Source organism: Pelobates fuscus, chromosome 6 (genome assembly GCF_036172605.1).
Source record: "Pelobates fuscus isolate aPelFus1 chromosome 6, aPelFus1.pri, whole genome shotgun sequence".
In the NCBI taxonomy this organism is placed as follows: domain Eukaryota; kingdom Metazoa; phylum Chordata; class Amphibia; order Anura; family Pelobatidae; genus Pelobates; species Pelobates fuscus.
The window spans coordinates 148,566,412-148,580,941 of NC_086322.1; the positions used below are offsets into that span (position 1 = coordinate 148,566,412).

Here is a 14,530-nt window from a genome sequence, read left to right on the forward strand (position 1 = left end):
AGTTCTTGCTTTCTAGTCTCCTGAGTTTGTTATCCAGATTGACCCCGGCTACTGACCTTGGCTCCACTCATCGTTTATCCTGACCTCTTGCATACTCTGACTTCGGCTGCACCTTGACTATACTTCTGCTTGTGACCTTGTTTGTACCGCGTATTGAAGCATCTTTCCTGCACAGACCCCGTGCACAGATTCACAGTCCAGATCGGCTTCTTGCCTGGTCACCTTGGACTTGTTTATCTGTAAGGGTGAGCAAACATCTCTGCGCTTCAGACTTCCACCTCTGGTAAGACCCTGACAAAAGAACTGACCATCATGTGTTTCGTAGAGATGTGCAAGCTGATCACCCAGCAAGTGTCCAGCATGATCCAGACTGTTTTGGAGCTGCAGCAAGATGTTCGATTTCTTAAAGGAACAGTATGCCTAGCCGCGGAACCTGCTTATTCTGAGTCAGATGTTGTTATGCCTGAGATATTTGACGGTAGCCGTACATCCTTCCTGTACTTTAAGGTAGATTGCGAGTTGTTGTTTGCCTTAAAGCCTTGGACATATGCCACCGACTTCATCATGGTCCGAGCAGCTATCAACCTGCTGTCTGAAAGGTTCAAAATATGGGCACATCAGATGTTGCAGGCTAAGAGTCCTGTTCTTGTCAGTTGGGGATCCTTCATGACTGCAGTGGAAGCGCAGTGCAAGACTTCTAGTAAAACCACTGCGCCAAGGCCAGTTCCACGTTCCAGAGGATCTCAGATTCCCAGAAACAGTGAGACCCAACACCAACGTCAAACCTCCTTATGATCCGGTTCCTAGGATGCTTTCAATGTTCCTTGTGACTTCGAGGAACCTATGGAAATAGGACTTCTTCAGATCAAAGTGACTCATGAAGAAAGAGACTGGAGGAGAAGCCATGGCCAAAGAAGATCTACCTTCGTAATGCCTCGAATGATCCTATGGTCCGGAAAAAGGATTTACAAATGTTTGAAAAGGCATTGCTAGCCACGAACTCCACTCTGCTGAGGTACTAGAAGTACTTACCAACTGGTCCCAGATCATTGAATACCTTGACTGATCTCCAGCTGTATTAGAAGCTGGTACTATAGAGCCCTATGTGGAAAAGGACTTTGATTAGAAGGAATATCTTGATATGGATAGTGGTTCCGACAATGAGGTGTACTGTTCACGCCCAGAGGGTACCACAGGTGCCAGACAGGGGATTTGAACCTGGGTCCTTTGTTATCCTGGGCCTGTTATACTGCCTCTGAGCCACAGCAGATCCTGTACTTTTGAATAGTTCTAGCCCTGTTATACCTGGCTATGTCTGCAGCTCTAGAGGGCTGGACTTCTTCTGTGGCTATTGCCTAAGCTTCACCTGAGGCAGATCGCTCATCGGCTGATAATAAAACACTGCCCCTCCCTGAGAACATTGTCAGTTCTTTGATTCTGGTTAATGTATGTAGTTTTTGCTTTCTAGTCTCCTGAGCTTGTTATCCAGATTGACCCGGCTTCTGACCTTGGCTCCACTCATCGTTTATCCTGACCTCTTGCATCCTCTGACTTCAACTTTTCCACGTTTATCTTGACCTCTGGCATCCTCTGACTTTGGCTACACCATGACTATCCTTCTGCTTGTGACCTTTTCTGTACTGCATATTGAAGCATCTTTCCCGCACAGATTCACAGTCCAGGTGGCTTCTTACCTGGTCACTTTGGACTGTGTTTAGTTGCAAGGGTAAGCTAACATCTCTGCGCTTCAGACTCCCACCTCAGGTAAGATCCTGACAGCCAAACCTACGAGCCCCCACACAAACCAGTATGCAAGCCAACAAGGGGTTAACAATCTGTGTCCTACTTAGATGTCACTACTTTGGTATTTTTTATTAACTACTTTTTCGCTTTGATCATTTCTTTTTGTTCATACTCTCCAAAACACAAAAAACTCAATTCAGCATGTCTTTCTGAGCATGATAACCTGATGCCTTGTAAAACCGCACCTACTTGTGCACTTATTGTCATGCATTCCTCACACGTTGTATCACTACCATGCTCAATGACAACATAAATAATAATAAAAAAAAAAATGTAATAAACGTAAAAATTGAGAAGTGAAAAATGTAACATCTGTGCGTTAAACCATTTACGGTAGATTGTAGAACTGTAGCACCATCTAGTGGAAGAATAGTATATTTCTAGTGTGTTTTTTACCTACTGCATTGTATATAGTGAGATTTCTATGTTTTATTAAATATGACTGATGAGATACTGTATGACCAAATATAAAAATAAATTACTGTATTTCATTTACTTTGTTAAGCAATATTAAAAGAGGTAAAATAAGATAAAGACACAAACACCTCAGTAACAAAAATAAAAATCTCTTCAATAGCAAACCTATGCAATTAAAATGGAATGCAGCAAAAAGGTTATCCTCTAAACTGGCATTGATGGAAAATTGAATAGGAAATTGAAAAAAAGAGCCAAGCTGCAAACATTCTTAGTTTTGTTGTCTCATATATATTTTTTTCTCAATTCTTTATTTTGTTGTGCAAAGGTCAGTTAAAGGACCACTCTAGGCACCCAGACCACTTCAGCTTAATGAAGTGGTCTGGGTGCCAGGTCCAGCTAGGGTTAACTAATTGTTTTATAAACATAGCAGTTTCAGAGAAACTGCTATGTTTATCAATTATTTAAGCCTTCCCCTATTTCCTCTAGTGGCTGTCTCACTGACATGAATGCTTTCCTATGTGACCGGCTGAATGCGCGCGCAGCTCTTGCCGTGCGTGCGCATTCAGCCGACGGGGAGGAACGGAGGCGGAGAGGAGGAGGAGAGCTCCCCGCCCAGCGCTGGAAAAAGGTAAGTTTTTACCCCTTTCCCCTTTCCAGAGCCGGGCGGGAGGGGGTCCCTGAGGGTGGGGGCACCCTCAGGGCACTCTAGTGCCAGGAAAACGAGTATGCTTTCCTGGCACTAGAGTGGTCCTTTAACATGCAAGCCAGCTATGCCACAACAGCACTCTCCAGCATATCAGTAATTACATGACTAGACATAGATGTGGCATTCGTAACCATTACACATTTTTATTAAGGTATAAGAAAACGATTCTTGCGGTACAAGCATTTTCAAGAATAGCAGTAGTAGGATAGGTGCAGACTTGCTGGGCTGCGTTCTAGCTAAGTACAGTTAACTAATGTAGCAAGTTCGCTTGTTAGTCGCATGAAGGATGTCATTAGGCTAGGTCTTTGCCCTGAGGAACTGGGTTAAGCTCCCCTTTCCCTGCATTAGGATACAGCCTGGCTCTGCTAATAGGTCTGTGGGTCTATGTCCCCCGTTAGTGTCTCGTGGGCTGCGATTGCAGGAACCGGCTTAAAATGCGCTTAAGCAAAATCATGCTACATGCAGGGATTTACCGCTTAAGACAGATCATGCATGTTTATATAATGCAGGCAGGGGTGCGACGCCTTATGGGTCGTCACCGGATGAAAACATATAGCGTGTACAGGCTTGTGTATGTCAGATTAAACTAAACTAGGCAAACAAACAAACAAACGGCTAGGCAAAATTATGAGTATTGGTATTGATATTAACTAGACATCTGCTTAAGGTGAGCATTGCAATGTCCGGAATGGTGTAGGCTGTAGGTACAGGACTCCATCTCCACTCGTCACTCGGGTTAGCTCAGTTTAGCTGATGCCCATCAGGTATACAGGGCTGTCCAGTATGTGAGTGGCTTGCCATGGTGCAATATCGTCGCTTGGTGTGGAGATGTCCAGCTGTAAACGGCATCGCTGTCGGCCCTGCAGTGGTTTGGTCGTGCGTCTTAGGACTGGCGTTCGTGTGTTGGTACAGGGCTCTCCGCGGCAGCTTTGTGCAGGATGACTGTCTGCAGCTTGCCTCCTCTGCCGGTACCACTGCCTCCTTCGTTTTCGGCGCTCCGCTGCAGTCAGGTTAGTGCGGGATTTCTTTCCGTCCTTAGGGAGCCCCCCAGGTCTCTTCTTAGTGCTCTCACGTGTTTTCGTGTTTGGCTCTCGTGTGGCTTTTGTTTGATGTGTGTTGCTGCTCGGTATGGCCCATAACCTGCCCAGCATGGCTTCCAGGGCAACCGTCCGTCCAGTGCTTGGTTCTGCTAGTTCGGGCTGCGGCAATTGCAGGCCACGTGTTTCCACAATCTTTGGTGTCTCGATCCCTCTCTGCTTGGGAGTTTTGTGAGGCCCCCAGATGCGTCCGAGACTGTGGTAGCTCAGGTCTTCGGGGACCGGGATGACCCCCGCCGGTCCATAGAGGGGGGGAGGGATTTTGGAGTGCCCCTTTGTCCGCCAGAGAACCGGGAGAGCGGCCGTCTCTCCTCGGCTCCCACCCGTGTAGGCCATCAACCTCGATTGGGTCAGTCCAGCACCGGAGAACCTTGAATCGGGTATCACCCGCGCGGGTATCACTTCATTTTGCAGTGTATCAATCTATCATTTGGTTGTATTTCAAACAATAGAGTTAGTAACTATAATAGGTCTAATGAAAGTAATGGAACCTTATGTTCTTGTTGTATGTAGTGCGGCAGAAAAAACAAAGAGAAGTGTTCTTTTCCCATAAACTAAAGTGTTTGTTGCATTATTTCACAATCTTGCATATTATGTGTTTGTTGGACACTATTACCATTTATTTATTTTTTTCCGTTTCATCTTTCTTTGTTTTTTTTTTTTTGTTTTTTATCCTGTTTTCCTCTATACAATTTAAGAAATCTTCTACATGTACCCCAGAAGGTAAAATGCCCACTTCATTAGGACTTTAACTGGCATAATCAGGCATTATGGCTGTCTAATGAATAGAGGAAGGAAACAATTGCTTAACAATAGACTGCCTTTCCATGTCCCAAACCCTTGCATACTTCAACTCTCCACACTCTGACACAGCAACTCACCTAATCTTCTACTAACGTTATGTTTCTCTAGCCTGTATAATCTCAAGTCTTACATTTCAAATTATAATTCTGCCTGTTTCTTTAAATCATAAAATTGTGCAATTTTCTAAAAATAAAATAAAAAATAGTCTGCCAAAAGTTTAATTATGCATCCTCAGTTAAGAAACTTATTAAAAACAAGTTATTAGATGCAAAGCTGCCTGTTAGCTGCCTGTTAGTATTCAACTACTGTAACTCTCTATTCATTAAAATATATTTTGTAAAGATTAGGGAATTGCTAAGCAATTTCTAAGCAAATATGACTTTGAATATTTCTCCAACTCCAATGGAGAATTAGCAGTGTGCTTCAGTTTACTTTTTTTGTGAAGGACCTGGTTTGTAAAGAAGGTGAAACACACACACTGCAAATCAGAGAGTTATTCTGCGTGCTTCCTGTTTGTGGACCAGATGAATTTGTTGTCACTGACCATAAAATACACATATGCGTGATCTAATGCCAATGCCCCCAAGCCAACTATAAATCCAAACTTTCTGGAGCAATGAAAGAAAAGGCAGTAGTTTTCATAACCTGTACATAAATATTAAAAACAATGACCTGTTCTAATTTGTAATTGTAGCATAGTATGGACTTCTTTCTAAAATATGTTAGTTGGGAAAAAAACATTGCTACAGGGAGCAACATAATACAGCCTTGCGTGCAGCTATACCCAGGGAATTATGGGATGCAATTGTGTAATTTGAATACAATGTGGTTGTGTTTTCTGCTGCCGTGTCCATTTCTGAAATCCATATTCAGAAGAGATTTCTCTTGTAATATTTGCACTTGCTTGTGATTTATATATAGCCACCTCAATGTATAGCTGTCATCTACAGAAGCCATGGTTGGCATGTTCACTTTAATATTTAAAATATCTAGATTAGAGATGTGAGAATGTAAAAAGAAATATATGTCTATAGTTGTGAGATGTAAAAATCCCCAATGTTTATATGCATTGCATACATTTTCTGCAGTACTACATGTAAACCGAGATTTCTGTATATTGGATACTTGATATACATGTCTTTCTGTATAATAGATCCTTCTTGGCCATGAATGTCTTTGTTAAATAGGTTTGTTTGCTTTCAGTGACACATGGCTTTCCTCGGAGGGAGTGTCTGCATATCTTCTTCTCTCTTAGAGAAGTACCTGCAGCACATATAATTGGGTTAAGCTTGTTGTTACAAAAATGGATCAAGTTTAAGTAGTAACATGTGTAGCTCACAGTGCCTGAATGCATTACATGTGAAAGAGCTAAGTTCACAAAGTCTATGTGTTTTCATCTCATTACAGGGAGAAAGATGCCAGTGGTGTCAATGTTGAAGAATTGTCTGCTTTTTTTCTGAGGCTTATGGGTAAGAGACCTGACATGATTAATCCAATTTATTTAGTTTGACCCATCCATTGCAATATTGCATCCATGGCTATGTACATTACATATAAAGCACAACGACCTTCCATTGATACTATTTTGGCAGCATTTTAGAGTTAAAACATGATATGCCTTAGGGAAACATGGGCTGTAACATTAAGACATTTTTGATTGTGTGTAATTGTAAGCCCTGCTATGTCTGTTTATAAAGAAAGTTATACACCTCAAAACCATGGCACCCTGTATAGCTATACAAGCCGCTATCTTGCTTTTCTCCCATGCAGTCCAAGATGTGACTGTTGAAAACACTGTTATACGTAATTATTATAAATGATTAATTTATCATTTAGGAAATTAATAATCACTCTTCGATCCACAATTATAAATAGGTAGTAAAATAGTTAGAAACATAGAAACATGTGTCACTGAAAGCAAACAAACCTATTTATTAAAGACATTCAAATGATCACTATAGTGTCAGGAAAACAAACCCGTTTTCCTGACACTATGTCATCCTTGGGGGAACCCTCACCATCAGGGTCCCCCTCTCGTGGCGCTGAAGGGGTTAAAACACTTTTACTGCTGGAATAAGGCAGTTTCCATATGTAATTGTGTTGTAGCAAAAACAGAGATATGGGACTGCCCATGTGAGTTATGCAAATAATATAGTTTCTCTGTAGTGGCACAAGTGAGCAAAACTATTTTTTGAGACCTAAGTGGGGGCTTACTGAAGGGCAAGCTATTGAGGTTTCTCTGAGCTTTTGCCCATTCTCAGTGCTCTCATATTCTCTGTTTTTGTTGCAATGCAATTACTTAGGCTCTCCCTAAGTTAAAATGTGCGAGAGTACAGCACTGGTAAATTACACTCCAGGAACAGAAGAGGACCAGCAGAATGAAGATAGCTGCAGCCAGGAGGGACAGCTTTAGATAAGTACAACTTGCCTTCTTCAGCATCCCCAGGCCACAGGACCCACACTGGATCTGTCACTTTTGTGGTCTCTGTGAAAAATGTAAAGGCCCTCGAAAGTGACAGCTCTGCTCTAATGTGGTACTAAGTTAGTGAAATCCTGACACTACAACCTGTACAGAGAGCTACAATTGTTTTAGTGCATAGAGTGCCCTTTAAAGAATCGTCTTCTCGCTCAAATCAGTGCAGGTATTCTAAAAATAATTATGCATCATTTCACATTTAACAAATTTACTGTACATCCTATAATTTCTTTTCTTGTTTGTTTTTTTTTTTTTACTGTACTTGAGCCATTAACCTTTTACCACCCGCCAGGAAAACGTGCCCAATATACTCTAAGCATCAAATGAGTGTTGGCTTAATGAAACATTGTGTTACTACAATGTCACTGATCAATTTTGTGCTGTTTAGGAGTTACAGCACTTTTTTTTAGACAGCCCTAGCCACACCTTCCCTAGCTTTGACTCACACAGCTGCCATATAAAAGAGATTTACGTTTCAAAACAATTTTACAGCTCAGTGTGCTTACTTTAGAAGTTAATATTTTCTGCTCTGTTAATTATACTTGGTCACACACATGAGGCCGCTGTATACTCTGTAGGGCATTAAATAGGGCATTAAATAGAGCAAGAGATAAGAAATACTAAATTAGAGGATCATTTCAAACACTAAAAGCACTACAGCTTTCAATAGAAATTGGTACTTTTATAAATGATCCTTGTTACACTCTATAGCTGCCATTCAGACCAACAGTCCTGGTAATTCCTGGTTGTTTAGCTTAGTGGAGCTTAACACAAGAGCCAGGCAATTGCCCAGAGCACCTGCCTTACAAATACTTCTCATTATGAGGCATTGAAAGATCTGTGATTGGCCACATAAAGTCTGGTCTGGGGAAGGGTTGCAAAGGCTGCATACAGCAGATCTGCAGCTTTTGCTATCTGCTTTTAGGAATACCCCTGATTTAATTATTATTATTTTGTGTTTTTAGTGGAGTGTTCCTATAAACACACCATGCCAATAGGGAAAATGTAAAAATTAGACCTTTTTCCAGGAAGTAGATAGGGAGACTGTGTGAGTTACAGCCAGATGAGGTGTGACTAGACTGCATAAACAAAGTGATATAACTCTTAAGTGGCACAAATTGAGGAGTTAGACTGTTGGGGCATTACCTATACACCAAAACCACTTAAAACTTTTAAGCTAAAGTTGTTTTGGTGTTAGGCATTTACTTGCCAAATAGTTGTGGTGAGTTGACAAAAAGTGCAAAATGCCAAAATAGTGAAACTGAAAGAAAAAGAAATCCAAATTGCAAGTGCAAAGCAAGATTCTTCCTACTCGCGTATGAAATGTATGAAATATTCCAAAAAGGTTATCAGACTGATCATTAGTGTTAAAGGAATTAACCCAATTTTCAGCGTATGTTTAGTCTACTGAAGGTTTGTGCTTTTTCTCCCCCTAAATACCACAAGTACAAATGAATGCTCAACTTGACCTGCTGGCTTACAAAATAGTACATTATACATATTGAAACTATATATACTGCCTTATTCCAGCAGTTAAAGTTACATTTTTTTTTAACAAAGGCAAAATTAAATAAAATAAAAACAAATGTAATACTTCTGCTTTATTTCAGCGCTTTACATTACCACACTCTGCTTCATTTCAGTTTTGTTATTGTAATATTATAAGTGTGGTTTGCTCTCCCTATGGCCTAACACGATACCGCAGTTTGTGAGAGCTCTGATTTAAGCACGCTTACAGAGCAAAACTGTAGAAAAGCAGGGTGATTTCAATCTCCGGTCTGTAATTAGTGATATGAGAAACAAACAGACCATGTCATGCTCCGCTGTGAGCTGTGCTTTGAAACGCAGCTTGCTCAGAGAAACAAATCCGTCTACTAGAGACTGCAAAGTATGTCTCACCTGGAAAACATGTTTTACTAGACCATGGTATGGTAGAAAACGTACCATGGTCTAGATAGAAAAGGAAATTGTGAAAGCATTGCATCATAATTCAGGGCAGTACCCGTGCTTCCATGGAACTTTTAAAGAATGGAGCTATTGGTGGTTTCACAGAGTGTTAAACAAATAGTCATATGTTAAGTACCATGTCTGTGTTATTGGGCCTGCTTTTTTTGCCTGTTTATTTCTCCAATAGTTTTTTTAATTTAGAAGAAGACGGTAATGAGGGCTCCAGAGAGATAGGGAAAAACCAAAACCTTAGTGGCATATTTAAAATGGATATATTGAACCAGTCAGAATACAGCTAGCAGTCAAATGGTGGTCAGTGACCAGAGGAAACACATTTGAGAATAAACTATTGGCTGTCTTCCGTTCTCGTTAAAAGTTAGATTTCTTGGACCAGTAACACAACAATTAAGCAATGTCTGCATTTTGACCTTGTGATTTGCTAATGATTTTTGATTTGTTAGTTGGAGTGATTAGTTTTTAAATAACATCTTTGGTTTTATTAAATCATAAGAAATTTCATTTCAAGAGAAAACTTGTAAAAAGACAAATCTCAAAACTTGGTTTACTCGATTAGGGTCATATTTAATGGAAATGTCTGAGTCACCTTTACTTGGGCAATATAGGTTTGATTGATGTCGGTTTTGCAATCTAATCAATTTTGAATACATTTTTTCCAGATGGGAGGATCATTTTGCCAGGCAACCACCTTAGTATGAACTTCTATGGTAGACCGTGCAACTTACAGGTGACTAAAATTAAAGGGATTGATGGTACAATGCAAGAACCATTGCCCAATAACGCACTTGTAAATGAACTTACCATGGACAAGAGCAGTGTGGACAGCAGTACCTTTGATTTGTCCTTGCAACTCAATTTACTGGATATTGACGACAACCAAAACATAGCAGCCACAAGTACTCCATGTAAAACTGACAATGGAAGTGTTTCTATTCCTTCTCCTGAGATTCAGGCAGGAGTTGTCCCAGAGGAGCAGAACTCACAAGAGTCATGCCAAGAAGGATCCCAAAGCTCTAAAAGTGGCTTCCCAGATGATAATGACAATGACAGACTAATGTCACCATCCCTGAAAATTCAAGTAAGATGCAATGCAGACACATTTTATTGCATCACTTCACAAACACAAATACGATACAAAGAGCCAAAATTGACATCTGAGGTGGACAAATGCCAACTAAGAAGCAAAGTTACATATGACATGATCGGTGGTTTGAATAGCCAACTAAAGGAGATAAGAGAAACCATAGAGTTGCCTCTGAAGCAGCCAGAACTCTTTAAGAAATATGGTAAGGTAACAGTAGATATTGCAATCCATGCGCATTAAAATAATTTTGTTTGCATGTTATACAAATACGTTGAGGTTGGATTGTCTGATACAAACATATTTTCTGAATTGGCTGCAAAATTAACTTTGCCCATGCTAAATTTATATAAAAATGCATTTCTATAATCTGAAATCTCAAAATTCAAATCTCTGAAATTTAGATAAGTGTTTATATGTCCTTGTCGTTTCATAAAAAGTCATTCACACTGTTCCTACAAGGTATGCAGAAGAGGAGAATTTTGTAGTCTTTTACCCTTATTCTAATAGTTTGAGTTAAAAGCTAAGTAGCAGAATATATTTAATGCAGCCATTTGCTAACAATATGATAAGCCAAATGTAACATTTGGAATTTTATTCTGTACAATGTGCCATCAAATTACTTTTCCCTAATAATTTAGTCTTTGTATGTTGGAATTTTTGGTTCTTTACACAATAACCAGTCAGTCTTCCCATTGTGCATCCTTTGAATACCAATAATTTTATAGCCATATTCAGATATGTAATTACACCTTAGATGGGGCTATTGAGTGTTGGATAGAGTGGTATTGTAACCTGGCTGTCTCAGCAACTTTTTAATGTACCTGTACATAAAAGTTAAAACTATAATGTCATGGTTACAACATAAATTATCCGAAATACAATTTTTCTCACGATATTGATGATGATAAGAAGCCATTTGGGGACGTACAGTCGGTATATCTTAATGTTGTAAATTGAGCTGTTAACTCTTGTATTTTGATTTATTTTAGGAATTCCTCCTCCACGAGGAGTGCTACTTCACGGCCCTCCCGGGACAGGCAAGACGCTGATTGCGCGGGCAGTCGCTAATGAAGTTGGTGCTCATGTTTCAGTCATCAATGGGCCAGAAATAATGAGCAAGTAAGGTGAAACACGAAACTGTAGTCACTAGCTTGTGACATTGTTCATTTGGAACAACCAGACCAGGCTTTGTTCCCAGTTGCTCTGTGCTAGGTAAGGGTTTATAGTTTATAAATCATTATGATTTACGTGCAGAGACAGGTAACAAAATAAAACGGCATTGTTATTGGTGTTTCTTAATACTGCCTTCTACCAACTGAGAAATATATTGAAACTGTAAGACAAAAGACTATAATCAGGACAGGGTCAAGCATGAATATTTTCTTTCATTCTTTGACACTTCAGCTGTTGCTTTACACTTTGCAGATAATGCTTTGTCGGCTGGCTGAGATTTGATGTCAAACATAACAGTTACAGTTATCACATGAAATGTTAACCATTGCCTACCTACATCGTGATCTCTGATAATAATCTGACAATTATCAACTCTAATTCTGCAACTCTCTTACATTTAAGTGTAAGGTGTTTTTTCCTCTTTTTTCCCCCCATCCTACAGTGTTCTCTCTCCACAGTATTGCATTATATTAAAAACATAATGCTATTCTGGTGGAAGCTATACTTTGATAGACACTAAGTCTGCACCAGTGCGCTGGAACTATCACTTTTGTGTGCAGTTTCTGAACATGGTACAGTCCTGGTTCCATATTCAATACAGAATATATATACCAGCCCCACATGGAAAAACACACACACAAAAGCAAAGGGTCCTTGTTTCAGTGTATCACAATGATAAATTAATAGCTAATAAATACTATAAAGCTGCATACCACAAGCAACACCAAGGGAAGGGTGCCTCACTGATAACATGTCAAGTAATATTTTTTTATTACAGCCTAGGGACACATCCAGTGGCTCCTCAAATGGCTACTAGAGGTACTTCCTGAGGAAGTGCTGCACAAAAGAGCAGATTATTCTGTACAGGCAGTGTTTCAAGCTTAAACATTGCACATACAGATTCCTTGCTCGATGACCACTTCTAAAACTAGACGTGATCATGGAGGCTGGAGTAATCCTTTAAGTGTCTTAAACACCTACTATATTCCCACTCCTTTTTCCAGCCATAACAATGACTGTAATGGTCATTTCCATGTGTCACGGTTGTTACCTTGTCTGTACATTGTGTGTGTTATAGGTCAGGTGTCATTGCTTATATAGTGCATCATTATACTATGCTATGCGTTTTGCTCTGTTTCATATTAAAAGGGCTCTCACAGCATAATAGCCACCCATGCTTTCTGTTCCTCACTTGTTAACTCCAGGTTATTAGATATTTGACCTTTACTTATTACCTCATTTGCTGTGCCACTCTCCTGGAGATTTCTCTCCACCCTCTGTCTCCTTGAATTATGTTTTTGGTATCATTGTGTGCTTCCCAGCTACAGGGCTCCAACACTTACCATGATGTCTTCTGGTTGCATTACGGCAGTAGGAGTTCACTTTACTAAGCAGAATGTTTTATTTTATTAGTTTTATTGTATTTAATAAGCGCTTATATTAATTGATTAGAGCTAATATAGCTGAGCAATATATATTTTTCTTCTATTTTTTAACATTTCTATTTCTAAAGACTTGTTTTGGTCCCACAGGTTTTACGGGGAATCAGAGTCAAGGCTGCGGCAGATATTTGCAGAGGCATCACAACGGTATATTATATATTGTGTTTATGGGATATTTTCGATATTGCATTGGTATTCATATTGCGTTGTTCTATTTAACCCATCAGTTTTTTACATTCCTAGAAATAAATATTTTTTTTTAAATCCCAATGAGGAGAGTAGTGAGAGGGGAGCACAGCAACAGTAGAGTAGTAGTGAGATAATTTTTTAAATCTTTTATTGAATACTAATATAAAAAGACAGAAAAAAAGCTCCTCATGACGTGATTAACCAATTGAGTCTGAGGGATAAGGAGAAGAGAAAAAAAAATGGACTGTGTCCAAAGGTGAATAAATGCCTTTACATAAGCATGGAGGTGCAGGATAAATACAAGGGATAATAGGTACATTAAGTATGGGTAGTTCCCAACTTTACAAACTAATTGGTTCCCGAAGCCTACGGTAGTTCATAAAGTGAGAAATAATTTCCGATAAACACGGGTTCTGTTCCTGACCAACAAATTTTACCATTGAAAACCTAAATTATTAAGTACAAATACAACATGAAAGCATAGCAAATACATGTATGTTGTAGGAATATTAAAGGCATGCATACCATATTGAAATCCTCATCCAATTATCATCAATCCTCATACTATTCAATGAAGAGACATGCTGCACTTGTTGAATGGGGAACCTCTCTTAAACCCTCATACTTATTCATTTTCTTCATTATCAGCTTCCCCCTCTCCTTTATCACTTTTCTTTTACTCCTTTTATTTTTACAGCTCTCAAACTCACCTCCTTCTCCTCTTACTTTAAAGCTTGCATCTCTTTTTTAGAACTTTTATGTTACTCCTTTTATATTTACAGCTCTCAAACTTTCTTCCTTCTCCCCTTTTTCAGGCTTTTCAGCCCTCCTCCTGCTTTTTACTATTGCCGTCTGCCAAAACATGGCACAATGGCAAGCGCACATACACACATACAGCTATGTCAGACACACACAGACAAATCAAGTCAAATCTATACTCAATAGCACACAGTGCAATAATATTACAGGATCTGTAATGTATGCCCATGAAAGCACAAAGAGAATACAGTATAATCTAAACCTGTTTTTAGACTTCCCTTTATCTTCAGGAACTGTGTTCCTGATCCTCATCTCTCTTCTTGTCTACTCCTAACCACAAATTCTTCTTCTGCTCTTCTTGTTTGTGCCCCAAAGCACTCTTCTCGGTCCTGATCCGTGGACCACTGACACAAAATGGAGGTGAAACAAAATGGCGGCACATCCAGAAAAAAGTTCATAAAGCGAGAAATGCCTGTAGTCAACTTGTGTTACCTCACCCAACTAGTGCTTAATCATTAAAAGTCTAATAGATGAAACACCGGTAGGTATAGTCCTAACTTGCAAAACCAAAATGCAGGAAAAAGCCCCAGTTATAAAATCTAAAAAGAAAAAATA

The 14,530-nt window shown here is 39.6% G+C and overlaps 1 protein-coding gene across 1 annotated transcript in view; it reads left to right on the forward strand.

Moving 5' to 3' along the window:
* Positions 1-14,530, forward strand: part of AFG2A (AFG2 AAA ATPase homolog A) — a 358,336-nt gene that overhangs the window by 15,823 nt on the left and 327,983 nt on the right. The window contains exons 4-7 of the mRNA XM_063458412.1: positions 6,235-6,296; positions 9,928-10,554; positions 11,342-11,471; positions 13,058-13,114. Coding sequence (XP_063314482.1) covers positions 6,235-6,296; positions 9,928-10,554; positions 11,342-11,471; positions 13,058-13,114 — 876 coding nt within the window. The remainder of the gene's footprint in view (positions 1-6,234; positions 6,297-9,927; positions 10,555-11,341; positions 11,472-13,057; positions 13,115-14,530) is intronic.